General features: G+C 42.8%; 2 protein-coding genes across 3 annotated transcripts in view; both read right to left on the bottom strand.

Moving 5' to 3' along the window:
- Window positions 1–10,339, bottom strand: part of WDR88 (WD repeat domain 88) — a 33,433-nt gene extending 23,094 nt beyond the window's left edge. Inside the window, exons 1-3 of the mRNA XM_030581982.1 lie at window positions 10,232–10,339; window positions 7,227–7,337; window positions 1,369–1,457 (exon numbers count right to left, since the gene is read on the bottom strand). Of these exons, the coding sequence (XP_030437842.1) occupies window positions 1,369–1,457; window positions 7,227–7,337; window positions 10,232–10,339 (308 nt within the window). The remainder of the gene's footprint in view (window positions 1–1,368; window positions 1,458–7,226; window positions 7,338–10,231) is intronic.
- A 4,001-nt stretch (window positions 10,340–14,340) lies between these two features.
- The window catches only part of GPATCH1 (G-patch domain containing 1), a 28,331-nt gene continuing 24,515 nt past the window's right edge, over window positions 14,341–18,156 (bottom strand). For both annotated transcript variants that reach the window (XM_030581532.1, XM_030581533.1), the window contains exons 18-20: window positions 17,037–17,161; window positions 16,337–16,485; window positions 14,341–14,835 (exon numbers count right to left, since the gene is read on the bottom strand). In XM_030581532.1, coding sequence (XP_030437392.1) covers window positions 14,805–14,835; window positions 16,337–16,485; window positions 17,037–17,161 — 305 coding nt within the window. In that variant the 3' untranslated portion in view covers window positions 14,341–14,804. The remainder of the gene's footprint in view (window positions 14,836–16,336; window positions 16,486–17,036; window positions 17,162–18,156) is intronic.

The raw sequence follows: 18,156 nt of genomic DNA, 5'->3' as shown, positions 1-18,156 counted from the left end.
CTCGATCGCCACCTGAGGGCCCGCCCCCCATCCGAGCGCTGTGCCCTTGCCCTCCGTCCAAGCGCTGCGCCAGCCCCTGTCCCCCCAGCGCTGCGCCAAGCCCCCGCTCCCCTAGAGCCGGGATGCCAAAACAAAAAAAAAAACAACCCTCCAGCGCTGCCCCAATGAACCAAAAAAAAAATAAAAATCCAAGCATCGCCCTGCCCCAAAATGCCACCCCAAGCATGTGTTTGGTCGTTTGGTGCCTGGAGCCGGCCCTGACTTGAGGCAACTGTCTGCAAGAAAGGAGACTTTCTTTTTTTTTTTAAATGAAAGCATAGGTCTCTGGCAGTTATCTGACATGCTGTAAGCTTGCTAGAATCGATGATCTCTAGCAAAATTCCCTGTCAAGTTAATATCTTTTGAAATCATTCTTGAACTAGCAATCTGACACAAGGTCTTAGCTAGATCAGTAAACTAAATTATGGGTAAGTCTACAATCAAAATGCTGCATTGGCACCACTGTAGTGCTTAAGGGAAGACTGTAAGGAGAAGCTGTACTCAAGAGGCGATAGCAATGTTGATGGGAGAAACTCTCCCATTGACATAGCACTATCTACACTGGGGGTTAGGTCAGAATAAGTACATTGCTCAAGGGTATGGATTTCTCAAACCCTTTAGTGACATAGTTATACCAACACAAGTTTACAGCATAGACCTGGCCAAAGTTTCTCTCCTTCATTCTGTCAGAGGAGTTTGCTACAATGTGGCAAACACAGTTTGGCTGCTAGTGAACTTCTGTAGGGTCTCAATTTAGGAACCTTTTGTCAAATTCACATCAAATTTGGAAGAAAATTTCTACTTTGGCCTCAGATCTAACATACCAGTTTTGAGGTAATACCTTTTTTGTGGATTTGAGAGAGGAAACCAATACTAAGCTTAGAATGAGTAGACTGGAACTTTAACTATGTAGTGTAATCATCACAGTCATTTCTGTAAATGCTATTGCTCTAAATATAACAACAGAATACTGTTCCAATACTTGTGTGTCTCATTTCAAACATCTGTTTACACCAAAACAATCATTAATTTTATGGCATTATGGAAGTAATATTAAATGGTCAAAGATAAGCTAACTAATTTTTCTATCTGTACTTGTTTAACTTCTGTACTTCAACGAGCTGATTTCTGTGTATTTAGAAAAAATTAATTCAATTTCCTCTCTAACAAATCTATCTATATGGAAGCATCAGAGCAATACTCAGTGTATTTGCCCTGAGTTTCGTTCTGTTTTTTTTTCGTTTGCTATAAAAGTGTAACACTTAGCAGTCAAATAGCACCACTTTCTCTCTATTTATACTTACATATGAACTACAAATGAAAGGTCACCTTTTGTTATCAGGAGTCAAGCTGCACTCAGAAATGGGAGCTGTGTGTTCTTCTTCAAAGACTTGAACAGGAACACCTTTTTCAACATCCTTAAATAAATCCAAAGGAGCTTGATTAATGACTTTGAAAAGATAAAATACAACATATAAAAGATCTTAAATCAGTGAACTTGGTCTCAGTTGTAGCATCTGAGAATCAGAATGATTATTATTACCTTTATCCATGAAAAAAAATGACCTTTCACCTGTTACACAAATCAATTAACAATATTGGTGTCGTGAGACCTGACGTGGTCCTGAGACCACCACTTGACATGCTGACCAATATTGTCTCATTATGTCCTTTTACTCCACTGTCTGTTTGTATCCACCTGTTGTCTCTTTTCTTATATTTTCACTGTAAGCTCTCTGAGTCAGGGAACACTTTTTGTACAGGGCCTAACACAATGAGAGCCATGAATCACAAATTTCTTCCCAGAGGAAATTGACAAAACACAACTTGACTTTCCCTCTCTGCTTAGCTCACCTTCTCATTCCCTCATACAAATTTCTCTTCCTTCTCTCCCTCACAGACATTTCTAGGCCTGGTCACACTATGCGTTTAAACCGAATTTAGCAGTGTTAAACCGATTTAACTCTGCACCTGTCCACACAACGAGGCCCTTTATATCGATATAAAGGGCTCTTTAAACTGGTTTCTGTACTCCTCCCCGACGAGAGGAGTAGCACTGAAATTGGTATTGCCATGTCAGATTAGGGTTAGTGTGGCCTCAAATCGACGGTATTGGCCTCCAGGCGGTATCCCACAGTGCACCATTGTGACTGCTCTGGAAAGCAATCTGAACTCAGATGCACTGGCCAGGTAGACAGGAAAAGCCCTGCGAACTTTTGAATTGCATTTCCTGTTTGCCCAGCATGGAGCTCTGATCAGCACAGGTGGCCATGCAGTCCCAAATCCAAAAAGAGCTCCAGCATGGACCGTATGGGAGATATTGGATCTGATCGCTGTATGGGGAGACAAATCTGTCCTATCAGAGCTCCATTACAGAAGACGAAATGACAAAGCATTTGAAAAAATCTCCAGGCTATGATACAGAATCCATAGCAGTGCTGTGTGACAAGCGTAACGGAAAGCCAAAGAATCAAATGGACGCTCATGAAGGGAGGGAGGGGGGACTGAGGACTCCAGCTATCCCACAGTCCCCGCAGTCTCCGAAAAGCATTTGCATTCTTGGCTGAGCTCCCAATGCCTGTAGGGTCAAAAACGTTGTCCAGGGTGGTTCAGGGTATATCTCGTCAATTTACTCCCTCTACCCCCCCGTGAAAAAAGGGGAAAAAAATCGTTTCTTGCCATTTTTCAATGTCACCGTATGTCTACTGCATGCTGCTGGTAGACGCGGTGCTATGGCGCTGAACAGCAGCATCCCCTCCCCTTCCTTTCCTAATGGCAGACGGTACAAAATGGTGGAAAACTGTCATCAGCCCGTGAGTGCTCCTGGCTGGCCTCGGTGAGGTCGGCCAGGGGCTCCTGGGTAAAAATGGGAATGACTCCCTGTCATTCCTGGCAGACAGTACAAAATGCTTGGTAACCATCCTCATCATAGCAGCTGGAGCCTGAGCTCCATTCCCCCCCGCCCCCTTTCGTGTCTAAAGAAAAGATTCTGTACTCCCTGGGCTATCATAGCAGTGGGAGGCTGCGCTCCTCCCCCCCCTACCCTTTAATGTCCTGCCTGGACTATCATAGCAGCTGGAGGCTGCCTTCCCCTCATTTTATCTCACTAAAAAAGTCAGTGTTTCTTATTCCTGCATTCTTTATTACTTCATCACACAAATGGGGGGACATTGCACCGGTTGCCCAGAAGGGTTGGGGGAGGAGGGAAGCAATGGGTGGGGTTGTTGCAGGGGCACCCTCTAGAATGGCATGCAGCTCATCATTTCTGCGGGATCTCTGGGGCTCTGACCTGGAGCGGCTGTGCTCTCTGGCTCTCTAGTAGACTTGCCCCATATTCTAGGCAGGACTGACTCTATTTTTAGACAAAACATAAAGAAGAGAATGACCCGGGGAGTCATTCCCATTTTTGTCCATGCGCCCCCGGCCGACCTCAGCAAGGCCAGCCAGGAGCACCCATGACAGCAGCAGACGGTACAAAATGATTGATAACCGTCATTTCATCGCCAATTTACAATGGCAGACGGTGCAATAGGGATGGTAACCGTCTCTGCTACCTTGCAAAGGCAAATGAATGCTGCTGTGTAGCTCTGCAGTACCGCCTCTGTCAGCAGCATCCAGTACACATACGGTGACAGTGACAAAAGGCAAAACAGGCTCCAGGGTTGCCATGCTATGGCGTCTGCCAGGGCAATCCAGAGGAAAAAGGGCACGAAATGATTGTCTGCCATTGCTTTCACGGAGGAAGGATTGAGTGATGACATTTACCCAGAATCACCCATGACACTGTTTTTGCACCATCATGCATTGGGATCTCAACCCACAATACCAATGGGCAGGGGAGACTGTGGGAACTATGGGATAGCTACGGGATAGCTACCCACAGTGCAACACTCCGGAAATCGACGCTAGCCTCGGTACATGGATGCACACCAAAGAATTAATGTGCTTAGTGTGGCCATGCGCACTTGACTTTATACAATCTGTTTTACAAAACTAGTTTATGTAAAATCGGAATAATACCGTAGTGTAGACATACCCCTAGTCTGCTCTCCTCCTCTAATCCCTCCATTGCCCCGTGATGCCATCCCATTCCCTGCTTTCCCTTGTGCACACTCTAATCCCCTCCCTTCTCTTCTCCACGACTTCTCACTCTCCTCTCTTTTTTCTTACTATGCAAGCATGCTTTAGTCTCTCCTATCTTAAAGAAACTACCTTTGATCCCACTTGCCTCTCCAACTATCACTCCATTTAATCTCTAACCTCATTAAACGACTGTTACAGTCACTGTCTGGAGTGCCGCTCCTCCAATTTCACCAGGTCCTCTCTAGCCCTCACATCCAAGCTACACATATTCTTTTTGCATAACTTCTCTGAAATACGGCTTTTCCTATCCATCCACACAGCCAAAACATTTCTCCAGGCTCTCAGACCATCTCATGTCTCTCTTATTATAACATTAATCTGGCCCTGCTCATATCCATTCAGAATTCTGCTGCAATCATCTTCCTAGCTTTATTGCATCAAACATAGTTACTTGTTTCACTTTCAAGGCCCTTCATCTCCTATCCCCACCCCCACCATCTCTCTCATAGGGTGACCAGACAGCAAGTGTGAAAAACTGGGATTGGAGGTGTGTGTGGAGATAATAGGCACCTATATTAAGACAAAGCCCCAAATATCGGGACTGTCCGTATAAAATCAGGACCTCAGGTCATCCTAATCTGCTCGAGGCCAATGGGAGTTGCTGGAAGCGGCGGCCAGTAAGTCCCTCAAACCGCACCGCTTCCAGCAGCTCCCATTGGCCCGGAGCAGCAATCCGTGGCCAGTGGGAGCCGCAATCAGCCAGACCTGCGGATTGGGCAAGTAAACACACCGTCCCGTCCCGTCCGGGGCTTTCTCTACACAAGTGGCGACCGCTGTTTGAGAAACCCTGCACTAGGCAAATATCTAGATGAATTGATGTACCCACTGGAAGAACCTCTGCATACCTTCAGGGTACATGTGCCTCTAGTTGAAAACCACTGATTTAGATCATGTGTACTGTGCCTTATTAATTTGTGTTTTCCAAAGGATGTGTGCACTGCCAGTGAAATACTTTCTAGTCACAAGAGGAATTCCAAATACTTTCTTAGATACACATTTGATACCTACTCATTCAAAAGAAACAGAGACTTCAAAGGGAACTGACAGTTTCCCTAGCTCTTTGTTATCAAATCCTAACTGGCCCAGCTACTCCTACAGAAGAAGGAAATCAGAGTTGTCCTGACAAAGTGGAAGTTATCAGGATAAATGAACCATTGTCTTCCTTATGTGTTGCTTATAAGGAAGCCCTCAACATTCAGGTAGATTCTCTTAGCTCCTGACAAAAAATATCTCAAGAAGCGCTGGATAAAAATTTTCTTACACAACTATGCCCAACATAAGCAAGTCACATCAGACAGTACTAATTTTCCATACTTGAAGAAAAAATATTCAATACATTATATTCTCTTTTCAATGAAGAGGCTTTCATGTGTCCCCTCCATCTAGTTTACTTAAGGAAGATTCTGCAATTACCTTATTATTTTCTTGTTTTGATTTAAATCTCTTGACATGCAAGTTTGATACCATAGGTTTTCACTTAAAATAGAAGAATCTATACTTTACAAATTTCAGTTCTGTGATAGGATGAGGAGTGAGTATGTAGTTCTGACAATGTGATGGAATTATCAACATTAAATTGTGAACATCTTAATGATCCACTTGGTTGGAAACATTTATTTACTGTCTTGCCTCCTACAAATATTTTCTTAAACATCATCATTGTAATCATGATTATTTGCTTTGAAACCTATCAAAAAGGGAGCGGCTCTTCAGTTGTTTCATGGGAGAAGCTAAGGATGGAATGAGTCTAGTCTCTTGGACACCATGGAAGTGCTGAACACTGTGGATGCCTGAGCTGACCCCAAGTTAAGCTTTGTTCTTCATCTGTTCCCAAACGTTCATTAGAAAATTTCTTAACGTGTCATAATGGAAGCTAAGCATGATATCTGGATAAAAGTGCAGCACTAAAGATCTCTTTATAGCACCATAGCCTCTCCGCCTGTATTCACAACATTAAGGCATTACCATCCCGTAATACCAGCTTCAGCAGGAAGTGTTTGAATCAAGTTACAAACCAGTTCATATATGCCAGGCATAATGAATTGTCAGCTGCTCATATGAATGTCAGGTATAGTACTTATCTAAGAATAAGGATCTGGGCCATCTTTTAGAACAGACTGAAATAAATCACATCAGCCAGGGTTCCTGTGTGCCTCAGTTCAGGTAACCCTGGTTGCTGTAACCAATCTGGCTGGAATTTTGTGGAAACCCTTGGCAACTTCATAAAACTGGCTAAGGGCATCAGAACAGATAGACTCGACTTCATTGCAAACAAAAGGCAACACATGCAAAGTGTAAAAAACATTACGCCCTTGCTGATAGCTAAATCTAGTGCCTATAGCGCATAATCCTTGATTCCCACTATTCTCTAAGAAAGACTGTACGCATCAAACAATGTGATGGTGAGCAAAATGAACCTCCGGATCAAAAGAAACCAAAAATAGTATAACAAGCCATTGTTGTGAAGTATTTTATTCAAAGAGCTAGAGCGCTGATCCAGCAAAACTCTTAAGCATGTGCTTAAGTCCACAGCTATTCAGCACTTTAAATGCATGTCAAAATCCTACTGAAGTCAATAGGGTCTACATACATAAGTTCTTTGTTGAGTCAGAGACTAGGTTCAGGCAATTAATGAGGAAAAAAACATGAATTAGGGAAAAAAAACTCATTAACACTATAAAAGCAGCACAAGATGACATTCCCACTGAAAAAAGTCAAAATGGAATGTTTTTTTCCCAGAAAGAGTTGACATATTATATAATATTGTAGTAGAGCTCTCCTTCACTAGTGTGTAAGAACATTCATCTCCAGGTGCTTACATGGAACACTGCTGTATGTCAAAGAATATGTTAAAAGTATAGAATAGGAGCGTTGCCACTGTAATTGTACCTGTGAAACAGTTCAGTTATTTTACAGACTGAATAAAAAGCTGTTTAGAAGGTCAATTTATGACTCACTCAACTGCCATACTTACATGACATTTCTTGCTTGGTTTAGACATTATTATGGCGTGACTATTGAATTGTTTTAGATTCATGACATACCCAGAGTTTCACTGTTCTGTCATAAGAGCAAGAAAGAATTTTTGTATCTTCAAAGCAGAAATGGCAGGAGCTCACAGTATTACAGTGCCCTCTCAAAATTTTAAAGTGAATCTGTAAATGAACAGAACAAAGATAAAGTACGTTTTATCTTATATAATAAATCCTTCTTGTTGACAAGTTAGTCCTCAAGAGATAGTCTGAAAGTAATAACCCGATTAAAATATTTTAGTTCCTGCTGTTTGAGAGCATTCACACTCATCTTTCTCTGTTATTAGATTGCAGTTGATTTGGCAGATCACAGCAACACTTTTTTTTAAGCACCTGTTTGTACATGACAAAGATCTTGCTCTTCTTTAAGTTTCAAAAAATCTATTTTGATTCTTGAAGTACCTTGTATATGCTGTATGACTGAAATATGACCATTTATATAATTAATATTGCCACTGTTAGACAACTGCAACAAATCTGATATAAAGTATGTCATGTAAGGTATCAATGGAAAAGTTATAATCTATCAAATATGATTATCCTGTTTGTCTGCAAGTATCATCTTTGCATCTAAAAGTATGAATATTGACTGTATTTCAAATGTGTTGATGGCCTATTAAGGAACAGTAAACTCTTAATGAGCCACAGACGAAGCTTGTCCTCATCCCATGAGCCTTTCTGTGGACACTTTAGCCAGAACATGGGTAACAGCCGTTCCTATGAGTCACCGAAGCATGCAAGGGCATGTGACCAATGGTAGATTAGCCACTGGGGCTGTGGGGCCCATGCCCAGGGGCCTGGAGACCCAGATGGGTGGGAAAAGCCCCACTGCCCTGACCCTGCTCCCTCCCAGGAAGCAGCACTGGGGGAGGCAGTGGGGAAAACCCCCAGAGCCCACCAACCCCATCAGCAGCCAGGAGCCAGGGTGGGGAAAGTCCCAGCATCAGGACTCCTGCTGCAGCCACAGGACTGGAGTTCTCAGACAGCTTATCTGGTTTTGGGGCCACAGTGGTAGAAGAGCAGAATGGGGAGACCCTCAGTGGAATAGGGGTGGGGCCTTGGCGGAAGGGGCAGAAAGGGGTGGGCCCACGGGCAGGGTCACATGTGGAGGGGGGAGGAACAGGACCACAAGTGGAAGGGGTGGAGAGGGCCCCCCCACTTGCTCTGGCCCAGGACCCCAGGAAACCTTAATCTGCCTCTGTATGTGATCCTGGACTCCATCTTGTGCCTGTAATTTTCCACAAAGTAAGACTGAGAGAAGTTCCCTCCACCTGGGAGAAGGTATAAACCCCCCTGGAAGCATCTCCATTTTTCCTGCTCTGATCCTTGGACTATGGACTTACACTAAGGCCATGGCTACACTAGAGAGTTGCAGCGCTGGTGAGGGGGTTACAGCGCTGCAACTTAGGATGTGGCCACACTTGCAAAGCATGGCCAGCGCTGCAACTCCCTGATTGCAGCGCTGGCTGTACACCCGGTCGAGCCTCGGGTGTAGCGATTCCAGCGCTGGTGATCCAGCACTGGTCAGCAAGTGTGGACCCCACCAGCGCTTTTATAGACCTCCGGGGTATAAGAAGGTATCCCAGAATTCCTGTCCACAACAAACCGGAAGAAAGGGGGAGCTCGGAGTTCAGCCAAACTGCTTATTTAAAAAACAAACACAGCTCCTGTTTGCTGAGCGAGCAGAGGCAGGCAGGGGAATTACTTTGGAATGTTCACAGCTGTTTGCTTGAAGAGAGAAACAGCAGGCTCACACGGCAGAGGGGGAGGGGGAAGTCCATGTTGAGCAGATGCTTATCTGGTCTGACGGCTATTTAGGAGTGCATAATTTGCATTTAGTGAATGAGAGAGGGGTGGGGGAAGGGGTCAGAACTTTTAAATAGATTGAAAGTAGGCACTGTGTGTCTTCCAGTCCTTAGAACTTGCAAGGCAGGGAGCTGAGAACAGTGTCAGCTCCAAAAATCCAATCTCTCTGTCTCTCCCACGCTCCCTGTCACATTCCACCCCCCCTTTTGAAAAGCACGTTGTAGCCACTTGAATGCTGGGATAGCTGCCCACAATGCACCACTTCCAAGGGTGCTGCAAATGTGGCCACACTGCCCCGCTGGTAGCTGTCAGTGTGGCCACACTGCAGCGCTGGCCCTACACAGCTGCACGAAGACAGCTGCAACTACCAGCGCTGCAGAACTGTAAGTGTGGCCATGGCCTAAAAGGAGCATTCCAACCAATGGACTAAGGACCTTCCAGTCTTTTGGAAGTTACCAGAGTCTTTACAAACCAGCAGTCTGTAATATCATTGCTTCAAACCTGATATAAAAACTTTGAAAATAGCATATATATTTATCTTCCTTAACTATTTTAACTCTGCTCTCTTCTTCTCTCTTATAAATAAACCTTTAGATATCAGATACTAAAGGACTGGCAACAGTGTGATTATTGGGTAAAATCTGAATTATACATTGACCTGGGTGTGTGGGCTGATCTCTTGGGAATAAAAGAACCCTTAAAGGAGCACATGGGCAGCCTGCTGGTAGCAAAGAGGAGTTAGGCTGGCGATACTTTCACGGATAGGGGAAGGTGGTGGAAGAAAATATCTACTCCCAGCTGTCCCAACCAGCAGCGTCTGGCATGTATTGGCCCTATATGAACAGGGCAGTCTGCAGCTCATCCCAGTTGTGCTCCTACGATTCCCCCCAACTCCTGAGGCATTGAGATATCCTCTCTCCCCCGCCCCCCAGACCTGTCTTAGGCACTAAACCCCCCCACACACTCTCAGTACCCCCCCCGCACTGAGACACACACATCCCGTCTCTCACCCACCCTGCTCTTACCCCCCCCCCGCAGACAGAAACACCCCGCCCCCGCCAGCTGTCACCCCTCTCCCAGACACTGACACTCTCCCCTCGTCTCTCACCCACCCCCACCACTGGGATCCCTCTGGGCGGCCGGCCCCCCCGGTCTCTCAGCCAGGGCGCCGCCCTCCCCCGGGAAGGAAGCCGTCCGCTCCCCGCCCCCACCTTCGCGAGCCTGTCCTGGTCGCCTAAGCAGCTCTCCGGCTGGGAGGGCCTGGGTAGGGGAGGCTCCTCCAACGCCAGCGGGTCCCCCCCGCCGCTGGCCCCGGCCATCTCCACGGCTCCGAGGTAACCGCCGCTCACGGGAGCCCCTAGCGTCACGCTGCCCCCGCGAGAGCCAGCCGGCAGCGGGGACCGCACGCACCACCAGCCGCGCGCCCGCGCCTCAAGGGGATCCCGGCGCCTTCCCAACACTGGAGCAATTAACCCACCGCTAGGACACCACAGGCCGCTTCTCGCCCCGCCCGGCCTCTGACCCTCAGCAGCGGCTGCTGGCCCCAGCCCGCAGGGCACCGGCTTCGACTCTCCCAGGCAGCCAGGAGCAGCGCCGCAGCCCGCCCGGCCACCCCCTTGCAGTCAGCGCGGTGCAGCTGTGACCTGGGGCTGACAGGGCAGCAGGACACGGGCTGGCGGCGCCGGGGGGGCCTCCAAACGGCCCAGAGCTCCCCATCTCGGCTCTAGCTGTAAAGTCAAACCTTACAGGGCGAAGGGTTCTCACATCAGTGCCTGGAGTCCTGGGCTTGAGCCACTCACCTATTCAAGATCTGTGCTGTTGGACACGGTAACTACAAGCATCGGGCGTTAAGCCGCAAGCACTAAACGGTGCTATCCTTGTAAATAACTTCTAAATAAATATATATTTTTTAAAGAGGGGAGTATTTAGATGAAGATACACAAAAAAAATGATTACGTGGAGCATGGGGCCTAGAGGCGTTGTTGGCATAAATTTAGGACAGCTGCATAATTCACTTGTCTTCACCTCTTGGGTAGGGCATGTAACATCCCAAATTCAGTCCAATAATGTCCTTTCATCACACCATCATCTAGTCTAATTTCTCAATAACAAGATCACAACCTCAATGCAAGCTGCACCTGGATGTTGCCCAAGATCTCCCCCCACCTAAAAGGGCTTCAGCCTACTTGGTAATTGGCTTCCTCTAGGGCCACGTCTACACTACAGCATGAAATCGAAATTATTAAAACTGGTTTTATAAAATCAATTTTATGCGTCCACACTAGGGCACATTAATTCAGTGGTGTGCGTCCATGGTCCTAGGCTACCATCGATTTCCAGAGCAGTGCATTCTGGGTAGCTCAGTAAAAGAATGAGACCAATAACTTCGATTTCCATCAAAACTAACCCTAAATCGATATAGTAATATCGATTTTAGGGTTACTCCTCTCGTTGGGGAGGAGTACAGAAATCGATTTTAAGAGCCCTTAAAATCGATTTAAAGTGCCTTGTAGTGTGGACGGGTACAGCATTAAATCGATTTAACGCTGTTTAAATCAATTTAACGCTGTAGTGTGGACCAGGCCTAGGATAGTGTTTCCCAAACCTATGAAGGAAGGCTGAAGGAATTGGGGTTTGTTTAGTTTGGAAAAGAGAAGACTGAGAGGGGACGTGATAGCAGTTTTCAGGTATCTAAAAGGCTGTCATCAGGAGGAGGGAGAAAACTTGTTCACCTTAGCCTCCTGTGATAGAACAAGAAGCAATGGGCTTAAACTGCAGCAAGGGAGATTTAGGTTGGACATTAGGAAAAAGTTCCTAACTGTCAGGGTAGTTAAACACTGGAATAGATTGCCTAGGGAAGTTGTGGAATCTCCACCTCTGGAGATATTTAAGAGTAGGTTAGATAAATGACTATTAGGGATGGTCTAGACAGTATTTGGTCCTGCCATGAGGGCAGGGGACTGGACTCGATGACCTCTCGAGGTCCCTTCCAGTCCTAGAGTCTATAAACTTGGGATGCTGCTTGTGTAGGAAAAGCCCCTGGTGGGCTGGGCTGGTTTGTTTACCTGCCGCATCCGCAGTTCCAGACGATCACAGCTCCCACTGGCCATGGTTTGCTGCTCCAGGCCAATGGGGGCTGTGGGAAGCAGTGCGGGCCGAGGGACATACTGGCTGCCGCTTCCAGCAGCCCCCATTGGCCTGGAGCAGCGAACCACAGCCAGTAGGAGCCACAATTGGCCGGACCTGCAGACGCAGCAGGTAAACAACCTGGCCCAGCCTGCCAGGGGATTTCCCTACACAAGCGGCGTCCCAAGTTTGGGAAACACTGCTCTAGGACTAGGGAAGCTCACTCCATTCCTTTTTATTGCTGTTCGGCCCTGCCTCCACTGCACCTTTTATACTCTCACCTGCATTGTGCTCTCAACATTGGAAAAGTGCTGTTTAGAGTGGAGCTGGCTGCCAGGACCCACTGCTCACAGCTCTCTGCCAGCTGCTTTGCCTTCTTTAAATGGAGTTTCTGCAGACGTAAGGAAAGAGGTACAGGGAAATGCATCAAGGCTCCCTTCACTGCTTATCTTGCAACTCCTTTCATCATTGGGCATACTCATTACTCCTTATTCAGAAGCATTTATTTGCTGTTAAATTTTTACAATATACGAATTAGAAATGTGTGGCCACAAAAGGTTACAGGGTTGGAGTCAGGAAAGAAATGAGCTGGTTTGGGGGTCAAGGGAAAAGAAAGATTGAAATCCCTGTTCTATTAATGCACTGTTGAAAACAGCTTCTTTGATTTACAAAGATGTACTTCTGCAAAAACAAGCTGAATATATGATGATTTAAGAAATTAAAGGGGCACTGTTAATTTGAAAACTCATTAATTTTAAAGACATTTTAAAAGTTTCAAAGACCACACCTGCTCCTAAATCTTTCTGCCAATTTTCTAGGATGGCAATCAGATTTTCCTATCTTTTACAATATTCTTCTTCTATATTGCTATATGAAGAGACCCACATGAACAAAACTAGGAACGGACTGTACAGAGAAAATAACTATACAAAAAGTGCTGCCAAATGTACAGGTAAACAAATTGAACAAGTTAATATTTTTCTCTAATCCTGTCAAATTATACTAATCCAAGAAATTGTGTGTCACACTGGTGGATTAAAAAAACAGAAACAATGACTTTTTATCTTCATGGCATTTTTAATTTTTTAAAATAATCAGTGAGAGGTAATTCTAAATGGAAAGGATTGAGAATTGGTGTCTGATTTTATAGGAGCCATTTTTTCCCTCTGAGAGAAGCAGATCTTGAGGCACTGATTTTTATAACAATACTGTACTACTGGTAGTGTACCAAAAAAATCTGTTTACTATACTTAAGAGTTTACTTTTAATTTTTTTTTTATTCTGCTGCTTCATTTACCCATTCTTGTAATCCAGACAGCATTCCAAATCCACATTTGTTACTAACTTTTTCCCTTTCTATAAAGTTCCCTCTTAATTGCTAAATTTAAATTACAAAACCTAAATCAACACTATACCACCTTACTCTAAATCCAATGACCTATTAAAAAGACTGAATGCTGAAAATTTACTTTATTTTTAGCTAGTCCAATACAACATCATCTAAAACCTTGAGCTTGTTTGATTTTTTTTTGTTAGCAATTGCTAATGGAGAACATTCTTTTAGTTTCATAATAAATCATGATGAGCTGGTTTTAACAGCTTGTTCCATTCAAGGAGGTCAGACAGTCATGTGGTTCAGTATTATTTTATAGTTCACATCATAAACAACCCTGTAATCATAATAGGACTTTACAAACTTATTTGGACTTTTAATGAAATTTTAACCTCCTTTTAAGTGTACAATACAGCACAGGTTTGTACGCAGAGCAAGCAAGAAAATTTTGAAAGAATCTTTGGGGTTTTCACATAACGTTTGCGTTAAATATAAACATGAATGTAGAATAATGCCGATACTGATGATGAATTTTTTTATGTAGGTAGTGTTCAAGATAATCCAGTACTGTAATGCTATTTTAACATGCATCATACCATTTGTTAATTTATTGAAAAAGCCATACTATGGTGATGGATAATATATAAAATTCTAATACTGAAAAAGTCTGAAAAGCAGATTAACACATTTAGAAATACAGAGAAATTCTGTATTCTGAATATCTGCATGAGACACAGAATGACTTGTTTTCATGTAAATTATGCCTTTTTAACTTTCTAGCTTCACTTCTTTCAGTACTGACTTATATTCTTGTTTATAATATTTTAAGAACTTTCACACAATGATTTAACACACCAGAAATACCATTTGTAATATACAGTTTATTAAAATATCTAAAGTTTCGTTTAAATTAAAGGTAGCTCCAATCAAACTATAACGGGTTCCTCAAAATAACCAAGAATTCACCATTTTGAGCCTACCTTTTAAGTAGAACATTGGAGTGTAAAGGAGAAGTCCTACTTTCATACACACACGTGCTTGCTACCGATAGCCCTCATATTAATTAAATGTAAAGCCTGAACTATTACTTTTGATAATGCATGCTAGCAGGTAAAAAAAAAAAATAGAAAGATCTTTCCAACATTCCACAATTCATATAGTTTAAAATGGCAAAATATCACAAAACAAATGTATAAATGTATTATTTCAAACATATATTCAGCATAAATACAACATTTACAGTGCAATCTATACATTAATGATCTTCCATCATGGAGGAAATCAAAGTTTCAGCCCAAAAGTCATACAGTATTGAAGAAAGCAAGCTACTGCTTCATTGCAGGAAGATGTTTCAGTCTGGAAAAAAAGACCATATTTAATAATTATACACACCATCATCACGGACATATAATCACTTTAACAAGAATGAAAAGGTTTCTCAAATCCTCAATCTGAATTTAACCATAATGTGTTTTTGCCCTTTTAATAAAACAAAATTGGCAAATCTTCTAAGAGCCTCCAACATGTCAGTTTTCACAAACAAGCCAGGTCTGGCTGCAAATTTTGAGCTACCTGTTTGCAAGCCCCTTAAAAAGTACCTTTAAAAAAAAAAAAATTATATTGAAACAAAGCTTAATTTTTAAAAATCATTTTTAAATTGCGCTCATCAGGTTTTTGTTTGCTTGTTTTTTAATGAACAGAGGACGGATGGGAATAGTCCTTTGGAATGCCTAGTTTTCCTATTCATATTCCCTTGTCCCACTAAGGTCCTATACCACAATGAGTTTCCTACATCAAGAAAGAAAATGTGGTTACTCTGCAGAACATGTTGAGGTCACTCCTTCAATTATCCAGAGGGTTTAACTGGAGTGTGATGTAGTGATTCCTCCACCCAGAGCATGCTTGGAGCTGAAGTTACTTATGTTTAATTTGGCTGGTTTTTTTAGAAGTGTATGGAACATACTTTGAAAGCAGAATGAAGTCAGCGTTCTCGTCTACTGTTCATGGGCTTAATACTGGTTTGTTCAAGTCTATGGTTTATAAAATATTTAAGAGCATGCTGTCTAAAATTAGACCTACTACCTTCACTTCAGCTTGCTGAACAAATGCGCACTTGATTCAAGCAGTTTCTCATTGTCTACTCAGTTCTGCCTGCCTGCTCCATATTAGTACAGTACCTTGTATTCAAGCACAGAATGCTCCTAAACTTCAATAACTTGCCATCTCACAAGAACAGAACCAGCAAGCAGTGACCGGGTGTGTGATATTGACAAGCCCTGACTGAACCAAAATCAGCCCAGCAACCTGGGTCTGCTGGAGCTGGGTCATTCAGCTATGAAGGATTTTAGCCAGATTATAGCATTTATTTTGGATACTAAAAATCTATCAGGCAATACCTCATAGTTATCAGGGGAGGGATAAATTTTGTTAACCTTCACTATGTCTTCTGAACAAATGTAGGAACAACACTTCTCACCATTTGCACTTCTCTTACCTACTCAGTATTTATTCCCATTTATAGTAATTTACGACACCAAGATCTCACCCAAATTAACTTTCATTATCTAGTGCTTGCCGAGTTAGCTGCTCAACGCTCTTTTCCCTGGAGCACTTTATCTTAAAACTAGTTCTTATCTGGCACATTTAGATCCAAAAGCCTAGGATAAATTATCTTTTCTAGACTTGATTAGCAAAATAAGCTGTATTCTAGGCACAAACATATTGTACTAGATCCACAGCTGGTTTAAATTGGCGTAGTTCCGCTGACTTCAGCGGAACTACACCAAATTACATTGGCAAAGATCTGGCTCATTATTGCTGCCAGAGTTACCAAGATTTTGGGAAATTATCTGATTACCTTCTTAGAAGTTCCTGGGATGACAAATCTGTGATCTCCTCTATGTCACTAAGGCTGTCACTGCTATCAGCAGTGTCTGAGCTACTGTTTTTCTCTGATTTTTTATTCTTGTGTTTGCCTTTGTGCCTGTGCTTCTTATGTTTCTTTTTCTGTTAAAAAAAGAAATAGTTGAGTTTGCTATTCATTTTTTTTTTTTTAATTTTACAAAGAAAGTTGGTCAAATTAAAACAGAAGGTCACTAAAAAAGAGCAACTAGGATTACAGGAAACATATTTCAGTGAAAATTCCAAAGTTAACTGGAGCAGAGCAGTAACAACAGTACCTGCACAAGCACATCTTCAGTTGTGTAAACTTTACATAATACAAGCCACAGTCTTTAGGAGGCAAGGACTAAATAAATTAAAACAACATATATTTAGAAACTTTATTATTATTTTGTATCAAAGTTTTCTGCAGTATTATGCAGTATCTAAGCGAACTATGCATACGGTCCCTAAGCACATAAAGAACAAGCAGCACCCTGTTCAGCCAATGTATCTTCTGTTCTAAGCTAGAAGTGCTAAGTGCGTCCAAGGGAGGGTGTCCACGCAGCCCAACTCTATTTCTGTTTTCCATAATCTAGCATATATCATGGTAGTTTTCACTTGACTGAGGAAATCAGTCCAAAGAAAGAAAGAACCAATTTATTTCAGTTGGTCACCTTTTCCTTTTTGTGTTTGTGCTCTCTCTTAGCCTTGTGTTTTTCTTTGTTCTTTTTAGGTTTCTCTTTCTGACTGGCTTCAAGAGAACTTGCCAGTGGTACTGGCTCATGCCTCTGAGTAGTGCCTAAAGCAAAAATCAAATAGAGAGAAATAAATGCATTACCAAGTAAAAGACAAACACAATATTAAACTACACAAAAATTTAAAATCCCTAATATTTGGGCTGAGATTTCCAAAGCTACATAAGTGATTTGGGACTCCCAATTCCAATTCATTTGAAACTTCTCTACTCTATAGACATACCTTTATAATCCGATATTAAAAAACCCATCATGTCAACCTTGGTCCCGATTTTGCATCAGGATCTTTCAGCATTGACTCTTGAGTTTGTGCAGAGCCCCAGTGAAATCAGTGGGAATCTTCACAGGCACAAAAGTCTGTGCCAGTGGATCCCAATGTAGGATCAAAGCTTTTGACAATATCACTTTAATGTACACAGGTGTATGTGGGGCTGTAGGGAAGAATGAAGGACCCCAGTGCTCTGATAGTTTCCAAGAAAGGGACCTGGATCTGAATTGAAATTATATGACATAACACATAGAATCTTTAATCTGTGCGCAAAATTTCCACAGATGAAGTAACAATGCCTTATTATTCACTCTAAATCTGTTGAACGTGGTTAAACAAAGCGATTAAAAACAACAACAAAAGCCCTGTCTGTTCAACATTCAAGAGGTAATAGCAGCAGCATATGTTCTCCTACTGAAAGATCTGTAAGGTCTGATTCTGGGTAAAAGACAATAACTACACATGAGTTCTGAATTTTAGTGACTTGAACACAAATTTACAGCCAGATTAAATGTATCTGTATATATATACACTAATACACACACATACACACTTATTGACCCATAATATCTCTGTACCAAAAATACCTTCTACTTGCATGGGGACAGCTGCTTAACAACTCTAGGCTTTAAGTCAGTGGAACATTCACTTGTGTCTCTATCTCTGCATAGTACCTAATTGCAGATCAAAGACCCGTCAATAAATTGCCCTCTGAAATACAAACAGTATTAAAAAATGAAATTATCCTCATCTACATTACTGTAGCACCTA

This window comes from Gopherus evgoodei, chromosome 12 (genome assembly GCF_007399415.2).
Source record: "Gopherus evgoodei ecotype Sinaloan lineage chromosome 12, rGopEvg1_v1.p, whole genome shotgun sequence".
Lineage (NCBI taxonomy): Eukaryota > Metazoa > Chordata > Testudines > Testudinidae > Gopherus > Gopherus evgoodei.
This window is presented reverse-complemented; position numbering and strand designations above follow the sequence as displayed.